Source organism: Phaethon aethereus (genome assembly GCF_964289735.1).
Source record: "Phaethon aethereus genome assembly, chromosome: 14".
Taxonomy (NCBI): domain Eukaryota; kingdom Metazoa; phylum Chordata; class Aves; order Phaethontiformes; family Phaethontidae; genus Phaethon; species Phaethon aethereus.
Genome location: NC_138590.1, coordinates 18,209,503 through 18,220,186, shown reverse-complemented (window position 1 = coordinate 18,220,186; position 10,684 = coordinate 18,209,503). Strand labels below are relative to the sequence as shown.

The window sequence follows — 10,684 nt, the reverse complement described above, 5'->3', positions numbered from 1 at the left end:
CTGCAGAGTATAACCCAGTTGGGTACAAATATTTTTCTAAGATAATTTCTGACTGCATCTGTTTGCTCTTGTGCCAGTGTTGCTGTGCAACTTCATTTGGCTCTTCCCAATGTGTGTGTAGGCCATGCTTCTCTGCCTGCCTCGACTCCTTAGAATCATGGAATAATTAAGGTTGGAAAGGACCTCTAAGATTGTCAAGTCCAGCTGTCAACCCAGTACCACTGTGCCCACTAAACCATCTCCTGAAGTGCCACGTCTACATGTTGTGCCACTTCAAGGTTCTTCAGCAGCTCCAAATTAAGAGCTGAGCTTGTGGTTTCTCCCCTGCTACAAACTGCTTTGTTCAAGTCCAAAACTGTTATTTTAGAAAACAAAACCAGCTTTTTTTTAAACTGGAAAAAAGGTATCTTCCACGGGCATGACGCAGTTCTGGTGACGGGCTCACGGAGCCGGGCACTACAGTGTCCGATCCCGCAGCCTTTTCCCGCTGGCTCTTCCAAAACGTCGCGCGGGGCGGCCGTCGGGGCTCCGCGGGCGCGGCGCTGCGCGCAGGTGCCTCCCCCGCGGGGCGGTGGGCGTGGCCGGGTCTCCCCCCCTCCGTTCGCGACGTCGGCCGGCCCAGCGGCGCGGCCCGCCCCCCGCGGAGGGAGACGCCATTGCGGGTTGTTTCTGCAGGCGGCGGAGGGAGGCGGCGCCGCGGCCGCGGCCTCTTTCCCCGCGGCGATCATGTCCACCCCGGCGCGGCGTAGGCTGATGCGCGACTTCAAGAGGTGAGTGGGACCCCCGGCCCCGCCGCCGGCCGCCCAGCGGGCAGCGCTGCCGAGGCACAGGGCCGGCCTGGCAGCGGGGGAAGCGCCGCCGCTGCCCGGGCAGAGCTGTCCGGCTGCGGGCCTTGACGCGGCCGGTTGCGAGGCCCTGGGCTTGGGCTTGCAGCCGCTGGGCTGCCCCGGAGAGAGGAGGGCGCCGTCCCCGCGGGTAGCGGCGCAGTGGGGGCCTGCGCGGGGGCGGCCTGTCCCGGGCCGTCCCTCCGACCCCGCTCCTTTGTGCTGGGGACGGGGGCTGGCACTGAGCCCCCTTCCCCGGGCCCTCCCGTGGCGGGTGCCGCCGGGCGGCGGGGCAGGGGCGCACTCCGAGCCAGCGGCTTCGCCCGTTCCCCTCGGGGAGTGGGGACGGGCAGTGCCGCCGGGAGCCTTGCGGGGAGGCGGCTGCCGGGGGTGAGCGGGGGCGTCCCGCGGGGCAGGGCCGGCTCGCTTTGTGCTAGGCGCCGCGGCCCCGGCCGCCCGCCTCCCCTGGCGCCGACGGCTGGGGGCGTCTGAGGACAAAAGTTGAAGCCGCACCTTCAGAAGAAGGGCAGCGCCGGTCTCCCCGCCTGCGTGGGAAGGGCCCGGGTGGCGGGGGTCTCTGCGGGAGTGCCGCCCGGCCGCGGGGGGTTAATCGGGCGGGAGAGGCGCTGGTGGCGGCGGGGTTAGATGGGGGCGCCGGCCGGGGGCCGGGCCCGGCGGTGCGGAGGCTGAATGCCCGTGCTGTACTTCCTAGCCGCCCCCCCCCCGGCCCCCCTAGCTTCTGCATACGGAGGGTATTTGGCCCAGTTTTCTGAAGACACCAGGCAGAATTTAGCTGTGTTTCAGGCCTGTTGGGCTGACGGTCTCTCCGAAAAATAAGTACTCAGGATGGACGCCTGAAAACGAAGCACAAAGAATAGCAAACACTTCGTTTGCCTGCATGTCATAAAAAGCAAAATGCCCTTTAATGTTTTTATGCGCATGCTATTCTGTCTAAGCTTTTCAATCATGAGGAGTCTTTTGTATAATATATACAAACTCCTAAGAAGCTGTTATTAGTTGCAGTCTTTTAAATGTTAATGACTGAACCATAGACTCTCGAATAATTTATTTCCAGTCTGACATGTAAACACACTTATAATAGAGAGTGTGGAAAAAAGTGGGGGCATCTTTTGTAAGCTTTGCAATATGTCATACGATTTCTCTGGGCTGGAGTCGCTCAGAAGTTGTTGGAGGTGCGTCAGCGTTGATAGCGTCCCTTTTTTTAGTGTAGCTATGTTATACTAGTACCTGAAAATATATTAGTAAACAGTTGACGCGTATTGGAGTTGCTTTACGTGACTGCGTATAAAGCTACAGTGGTGAAAGCCTGACTTCTGAGTCTACAAAAGGTAGATATTTTTGAGATGTGGGCCTGCCTGTTCTGTTGTATTTGGGTGTTGGTGTTTGCTAAGAGGGTGTTCCTTGATTCCTGTTCAAATCAAAACAGGATACTCAGTCTTTTTTTATTGTATTAGGTTACACAGATGACATGAACCAGTGTTTTTTCAGGGTGAGGAGCTAAGTAATTTTTCAGGATTGCAATCAGACATGTTTTTTATGATGTTATAGTCTTAGAAGGGCTGGTTTAATAGTTTTGAAATTTGAGATGCAGAGAAGACTTTAAAGCTGTGGAAAAGTACAACCAAATAAACACAAAGTAAATAAAATTTATTTATCAAATATATGACAACTTTAATACCCCAAAACTTAGGCAGCTTTTTCATGTCAGGTTTTTTTTTACTTTTCCCTTTCCTACCATAACTTAAATATTTGTTTAGCCTTCAGTTACTTGTACCTCATACTGAAAAAGCAGACCATGTGCTGTGAACTCTGATTCACTTTGTTAACTATAAACTCCTTTTGCATACTGTAATTGTCAAGAGCAGTGAAGAGAGAACAGTTCAACAGATTTTGTATCTCATCTGATTTGTTTGACTAAACCAACAGAAAAGTTAATTCCTTTTTTCCTGTTGGAAAAGGGGCTACAAATACTACATTTTCCCTAGCTGTTAAAGATTTCCAGGACCTGACTGGATCAGTCTAATTTCAAGTCCTCGCCACAACCTTTCTGTAGTTAGATCCTTTGACAGCAGGGTGCACATGAGCTTTTAAAGTGATCTAAAAACCAAAGCTACCTTTCAGATGCATTTGTCAGGCTGAATGCTTAGGCATTATTATTGGCATGCAGCCTGGCTGTCACGTAGTTAGAAGTCCCGTTCCTGCTCTCCCTGACCAAAATAGTAGGTGGTTTGTGCTGCTGATACTAAGCCATCTGAACTGCGTGTGCTCAGAGAGCAAGGATGTAAACACAGAGCTCAGAGGAGAATCTGGGCTGCAAACGGAGCGTGCCATGCTGCTGGGCTGTCTCTGTAGGGCAACGCCATTGCTCAGCATCTATGTACACATGCAGTTTTATCACAGACCAAGTCAGTGCAAGTGCAGGAGAATTTACTGGCTGCATACCAGTGTCAGCTCTGAAAAAATTGCAGTTAGACAGCAACATTTAGTGAGCATTTGTCCCTTGGTCTGCAGGGCTTTTGGTGGTGACTTGTTCATAAGTGTACTGTGGTGTGGTCAAACCTCATGTTAACCCTAAAGAATTGCTTTTGAAGAAAGGGCAGTCACTGCATTTTCTATATTCTTGTATAACTCAAGAGGCTGAATAGGCGAAGTGGGTAGGAGTTGTCACTGAAGGGGTTTGATCAGGCAAAGCGCTCATCGGGTGATTGGGGCTTGCTGGTTTACGTTGTTCCGGGTCTTATGTGAGCCTTAAGCAGAAGCACTGGTATACAGAAGGATGGGCAGAAGGAGAGTATCTGGATCCTATTCTTTGGTTGCAATACATCTTTCTCTCTGGTCCAAGTTTATGTGGCTTTCGGTAAGTAACATGCTTTTCCCTAGTCCAAAGATTAAGGAACTAAAAAGAATTTAAAATGCTCCCATGATTACTTTAGAGATAAAAGCATTTGTTGAACTGGTAAGAGGGAGCAGTGCACAGGTTTTCCCCTTGCTCCATTTTGAAGCAATCGGCTTGCCAGTCAAAAGAGGCTTTACACCAAATTTAACCACATTGTGCACATGGATCTGGGAAAGCAGGAAAAGTTCCACTGGCTGTCCCTTGTGCTTAGTCCCAGCAAGTGTGCTGTGCAAGCGTCACTGGCTGGTGTTCAGCTCCTGTTTGTGGCTGCAATTTGTTCTCCTCTTCGTTGTGGCAACCAGCAGCAATTGGTCTTTCATAGTTCGCTATGTAGTACTGTAAATCCTAGCTGTGCGTAGTGCTTTAAGTTATTCTTACAGTTAATGCTTTGCTCCCTGCACACTTAATCTAATCAGGCTGTTGTAGTGTAAAACATGAGAAAGTCTTGATGTGTGTTGTCTTGTGGGTTTGTCTTTTGGAGTACTGATAATCTGCATGTAATGCTTTGTGTGCTCTGATTTAAAATGAGAAAATATTTACAAAATCTGGATATTACTGTTAAATTATACTTGCAGGTGGAAGTCTTTCATTTATATAAGGCTTGTCATTCTATATTTGTAATTCTTAGATTGCAAGAAGACCCTCCTGTGGGTGTCAGTGGTGCACCATCTGAGAATAATATAATGCAATGGAATGCAGTTATATTTGGGTAAGAGTTTTTGATCATTACAAAATTCTGTTATCAAAGGGCTAAATACAACAAAACCTGGGTTTTGTTTTTACAGTGATTCTCTTCTTTATGCACATAGAAGTCAGGAAATTTAGAAAAATGACCAAGTGTGCAGTTGCGGTAAAAATCTCTTTTCAGGGGCAATACAGAGTGCATAGGGAAAAAAATCTAAAATTAGTTCATCTTTTTTGTTGAATAAGGTTTGCATATGGCTTAATAAATAGGTTAGACTGTGTAGCAGTTGGGGTATGAAAAAGCAGGCTTTGTCTTTAAAGTACATAAGAGCTGCACGTTTGTGGCCATTAAATCCAGATGTATTAGCGGTGATTGGATTCATTCCCAGTGGAAGGAGGTACAGGTTCTGTCTAGGAAGTTATATTACATATCCTACAGAACAGGAACTGGCTTAGTATCCTTTCATAAAACTGCAGTATGCTTGCTAGTAATTTGCTTATTAATTCCAATCTAGTCACGTAATGGCATATGTATCGTTTGGGTTGATGAAAAGTAGATGTCTTGACTAGCAGACTGACTATGGGAAAGTGTCTTGCATATGACAAAGCTCTCAGAGGTTGCCTCTGGATACTTCTCTAAATATTTATATTATTTCCTCTACCTATATCTTGGGGAGGATGAGGAAGAAGATATGCATTTATTGTGCCTGTTTAGAAGTAGGTAATGATAATTTTTAACTGGAGTTTATTTTTAAAACCTTTCAGGCCAGAAGGGACACCTTTTGAAGATGGTAAGCAGCTAACTTTCATATCCTCTGTCATTCTTCTAAATATTGCTAGTATTAACATTGTTCTGCTTTGAAAAAATAATAGATGTTACCTGTATAAAATTGGGAACAAACTAAGCAAGCAAGTGAAGGAGAAAGGTCTTGTTGGCTATAAAAATACTGTATTTTGATGTAAGCAATGTCTTGTCATAGTGTTGATGGTTGGTTAGAAAGCTATGAAGCAATGCTTATATCAAGACTTGTTTATATATAGAACACTAGAGCTTTTAGTGAGGGAAGTTGGTCTAATGCTGCCAGATGTGTTTTCACATCTCTACAGCTGAGCTTAAGAAGTCTGTGCTTTTTCTGGCTTCGTGTTTGTGGCACGTTTGATTCATCTCTGTTCTTCTAATGAAGAACAGGTGAAATATCTTGAATTGTTCTGAATATAGAACTCAGTGAGGGGGAAGGAATACCAAATTTGTACATAAACATGAAAGTTGGTGTGTAATGAACTGCCTTTAGGCATATGAAGAATAATGAGCTTAATAATTATGGTATTATTGCAGTAATCGGCAGCAGATGGGTTTTTCTCTGTGTTGGGTTGGAGGAGTAACTTCAAATTATTCACTGATCCATAATAAAGGTTTTCAGTGAATCAGTCTTGAGCTCCAAAGACTGAGATTGCCGATGGTGAAATTCCAGTGTTTCTTTGCTGGCACTACAGTGCCTTCTTAATGAAACACCTTAAAGTCATGGAAGTCCATAGAATCGGCACATTGGTTCACAGAAAAAGGGGAGGGCAGTGGGATAATTGATGTTGGATTGAGCTGCCTTTGCCATGTAAACAGTGAGTCTCCAAGCTTCTACCTAGCTGCTGCTGCTAGTTTTATTACTATCACTAGGTAGTAGTTCTGTAGTTCCATTATCACTTGAAATACATGAAAATAAACCAGACTCAGTGTTGTTTGTTACATATAATGGTGAGAAGAAATATTGATCATGGAGCACATAAATTAACTTATGTTGTATATGTTCCTGGAGGTGCTGCTTTGTTGTTAGTTATCTGATTGTTTTTATGTTTGTTTGCACAGGTACTTTTAAACTAGTAATCGAATTTTCAGAAGAATATCCAAATAAGCCTCCAACTGTTAGGTTTTTATCAAAAATGTTCCATCCAAATGGTGAGTAAATCATTTTTATTTAGCCATAATACCCATTAAGTAGTGTGGTCTGGTCATGTATTCTGAAAAGCTCCAGAATGCTTAACAGCTCTCCATCTCTCTTCATTGCCACCTCCTAAGTAGATGTCTAAGACAGCAACTGCTTCATGAAAAATTAAGAATTATGACGCTGTTAAGAAGCTGCTATCTGTCTCTTTCTAATCAATATATAGCCACAGTAGCAAAGCCTGTGAGCATTTTAGCAGCAGCCACACTTAGGTTAGCGCACAGAGGCAATTCTGGTTGCAGGTTCCTGCCCCCTGCCATTTAACAGCAATTGTGCATGTGCAGCCACATCGTGAATTGGAGTAGGGAACTGATCGAGCCAAATGTTATTTATTTCTGTCAGGCAAGATTTTAGCCAAGTTCTTTGTTTGGTTCATTGAACCAACCAGTACTAGCGCAAGGAGGAAGGTGAGAGTGCCCAGTTGTAGGGGAGCATGGAGGAGGAGGTGGCTGAGCCGAACTCAGTGATGAGGGCAGTGTTATGAGGGTGCACCGTGGTTCCTGCTCCAGCACTCGATAAGTTTTATCCAGTTACTCTTGCATGGAGGAAACAAAAACCATGCCTTTTGCCAAGCCCCTGTGTAGCAAAGAGGGGCAGATTCAATTTGAGGGTTGAAGCATAAGCCCGTTGCAGCATTTCTTGTTAGCTTGAGCCCTCCTTGAACAGAGGTGACCTTGGCTTCATTTCTGTGACTTTTTAGACGGTGCTGTCTAACCATTCATCTGCCATGTAATGTGCAGGCCAGTGTGCCTGCAACAGGATTTTTGTAATTTGTTGGTTTTTGTTGGCATGAGCAAGCTAGAAGACTAGGGTGTAGGAGTTTGTGTGGTGAATCTGATTGATACAGGCTGTTGTATTAAGACTGCTGATAGGTATCCAGCACAGGTAGGATTTCAGGCACACTGTTCAGTATTTTCTGTTGACCGCCTTAGTGTCTCTGTTAGTGTAGTGAGTGCAGAGTATGTGAAAACAGGGTGAGAACTCCCTCTGTTCAGTGTGTGAGTCCATTCAGAGTGCAAGATCCTCAGCTGGGGCAGTGGATTCCACTCCTGCAGTAAATGGCTCGCTGCTCCCTGAGAGGCCTCAGCTCTGCGTGTATCTGGGCCAGCCACACATGAGCAGCAAGAAACCAAGTCTGCCAGTTCCTGTGCTACTGCTGTAATCTTTACACCTTCCTTCTTCTACTCTTGAGTGTTCTGTTACTTCCAGTAATACATCTCCTTGAAAATACAAGATGTCAAACTACAGCAAATTGTCAGATACAACTGCTGTCCTCTTTCCTAAAGCATTAATTTAAGCACAGACTGAATTGGAACAGTAACTCTGCCTTGAACAGTATGTAATGAACAGAAGAGTTTCTAAATGTTACCTATGTTGTATTTACAGTTTATGCGGATGGTAGCATATGTTTAGATATTCTTCAGAATCGCTGGAGTCCAACGTATGATGTTTCATCTATTTTAACTTCAATTCAGGTAACTTTACATCTACTTTAGCAAGTAATTATGATGATATTAGTCTTTGTTCCAGAATACACAGCTCAGTGATGTGGCTAGCAGGTATCTGTATCAAGGGGGACTTCATATACTTCTGAGCTAAGCAGCAGCTTTTCAGATGAAAAAAGGCTAAGCTTCTGACCTATGTAATTACTAATTTTGAGCTACAAAACTGCCATTAGATGGTTTTTACAGGAAAATAGTTACTGATTTGGATTCCTTTTTAACTGTTTTTAGTCAAGATAGGACATCAGATATAGAAATTTGCTGAGTGTTTGAAACACTAACCTTTATTGTGAAGCCTTGCCCTTGAGTCCTCAAGGAGACAATACTGCTGAAACCTACTTTACTTGGAATAAGTAAAATGGCCTGGCACAGCAAAAATGTGCATTTTCTTTTCTCCTGTGTGATTGTTTTTATTTTTGTACAGTGAAGTTTTGTAGGAGGCATCTTAAGTCTAAATGACAATAGTAGCGTAATTACCAAATAATTAATTAGCATCATACTGCTAACTGACACAAATGACCATGTATCTGTTAGGTTTGTGAACCTAGAAGTGCACGCAGTGCTAATGTTTATGCAGTGTGTAATTTGAGGTTCAGTAGTGTAATTAGGGGTGCCTAACCATGAGTTTATAACTGTTTGGTTTTGTGTGGGGTTTTTTTTTTTCATTTGGGCTCTTCTGAGTCGCATCTGCCTCCTGAAACATACACGATTTGAAAGCTGTAAGTTGTTTTTTCCCTGATTTAAAATGGGTTGGTTTGTCTCACGTTTTGTTTTCCCCTTTTTACAGTCTCTGCTTGATGAACCGAATCCAAACAGTCCAGCAAACAGTCAGGCGGCACAACTGTATCAGGAGAACAAACGTGAATATGAGAAAAGAGTTTCAGCTATTGTTGAACAAAGTTGGAATGATTCGTAACAGCTGCTTTGTTACTCTCCATCCTCATAATCATTATGTACAATTTAACTTACAATAGAAAGGCTACCAGAAATTGCAAGTGCCACAGTTTTAAGAATTTGCATAAAAACTCATTTGCAAACAAAATTAAGCCCTCCAGTTTAGGAAACTTAAAAGCTTGTGTATCTTGATTAACGTACTTTTTATTGCATGGTATGAACTAAGTTATTGCTACATAAATTTGTAATATATCCTGTTTGTATTTTTTTTTTCCAAGTGTATAATGTTGGTGTGGAGTTTTCATGACGGAATATACACATTTTGTAAATCTGTACTTTTTCAAATATTGAATGCCTTATTTTTGAATTCTTTAGATTTTTAAATTGGAGAAAAGCACTTAAAGTTTTTATATATAAATATTTCATGTAAAACTGTTAAATACATAACCTTAGTGCAAGACATTCTGCTCTTACTCTGTATCTCTTTCAAAGGGCTCATTTTTAGTCCATTTTTCCTTTTGGGACATGCTGATTATACCATGCACTTTACAAAAAGAGAAGTTAATCCATGATGTAACTGTCTCCACTGGATGTCTCTGCTTCTGCACCAGAGCTTAACTTGATTCTGTGTGTCCTCAGTTGTATGAGGAAGAGAAGTATTGGTAGCTGCCAACTTAAAATGGGGATGTAACTATTTTGCTAAAAGTCCCACTTTAAACCAACGGCAGAGTCGCAAACAGGACCTGGATGACCAGGTTTGATGATAATGTATTCTAATAACTTTTAATTTTTCAGGGAGATTGTATTTTACCAAATCGTAAAATGTTGTCATGTAGATGTGTCCTATATTCACATACTGCTACTGTAATATAGTTTTGAGTATCTTCTAATAATGAAAGAGGTGTTCCATTAGTTTCCCTGGGGAGTAGGGGGAGAAAACATGCCTGCAGATTTAATGGAGTTATTCTTTGGAACTTGGCTGTGTCACAGAGATTCCACATATTCTTAAATTGCCAGCTTGAAGGAAGTTTGGTTTGTTTTTTTTAAATGTCAATGTGGTAATTTCTTACTGTATCTGTAAGCCAGACTGGATGACTGCAGTAAAGAATTAGGCCTTTTTTTTTTCTCCCAGCAGCAAAATTGTAATTCTTTTGTCATAATTCCAACCAGCATTACACGCATATTAAAACCCCCAAATCCCATACAAAAATACAGCTCAGTGTTGCCTGAAGTGGAAGTTTATTTCAGCTAGAAGAGAAAATGTGGATTTGCGTTAGTCATTGCTAACAGTTAGTCTCTGTTAATGCAGTGAAACAGGGGTATTGATTTATACGTCACACCTGCTGGTAAAGTTGTTTTGTAATTTATAGGAGCAGCACTATTAAGTTTAAAAACTATGTTCAGAATACCTGTGAAACCGTTCTGTGTTAGTAGCTTGTGGAGCAAAACTATTGTACCTTAGACAGGGACTGTTGGAAAACTGCGGTTAGTGTGCAAGGGCTGAGAAACATTAGAGCTAGGTAATGTAAACTACAATCTTGATAAGTCAGTTTGCTCTCCTTGAGTCAGTGAATTTGTGTTTAAAATTCTTCCATTTATGTCTAATTATTAACAGAAACCCCAAGGGATCCAGTTTGCCTTTTAACTGTGGTGAAATTATGGTGACACTAGCAAAGTGGTGTTACGTAGCTGAAAGCAGCATTGATGCAAAGATTTTTGTTTACAAATATGGAAAAGCTTCGTGTTTCTAAGAATTAGTTTAAACTTTCAAGATTTTTTTAAATTCTGCCTCCTGTTTCAGTATTAATTTTTATTTGACATGTATGTGTGATGAGATTTGCCATTCTTTAGAGCCCACGTTAATTT

General features: G+C 43.0%; 1 protein-coding gene across 3 annotated transcripts; it reads left to right on the top strand.

The window, feature by feature from the left end:
- Positions 1–726: 726 nt before the first annotated feature.
- On the top strand, positions 727–9,191 carry UBE2B (ubiquitin conjugating enzyme E2 B; the record flags this gene model as incomplete). Of its 3 annotated transcripts, XM_082006042.1 has the most annotated exons (7): positions 727–770; positions 2,431–2,481; positions 4,370–4,450; positions 5,191–5,216; positions 6,287–6,376; positions 7,809–7,897; positions 8,712–9,191. In XM_082006042.1, 7 exons carry the CDS (start codon positions 727–729, stop codon positions 8,838–8,840), a joined length of 510 nt encoding a protein of 169 aa, XP_081862168.1. In that variant the 3' UTR covers positions 8,841–9,191. The 3 variants fall into 3 exon arrangements, with proteins under 3 accessions (XP_081862168.1, XP_081862169.1, XP_081862170.1); XM_082006043.1 differs by lacking the exon at positions 2,431–2,481; XM_082006044.1 differs by lacking the exons at positions 2,431–2,481; positions 6,287–6,376.
- Between the last annotated feature and the right edge of the window lie 1,493 nt (positions 9,192–10,684).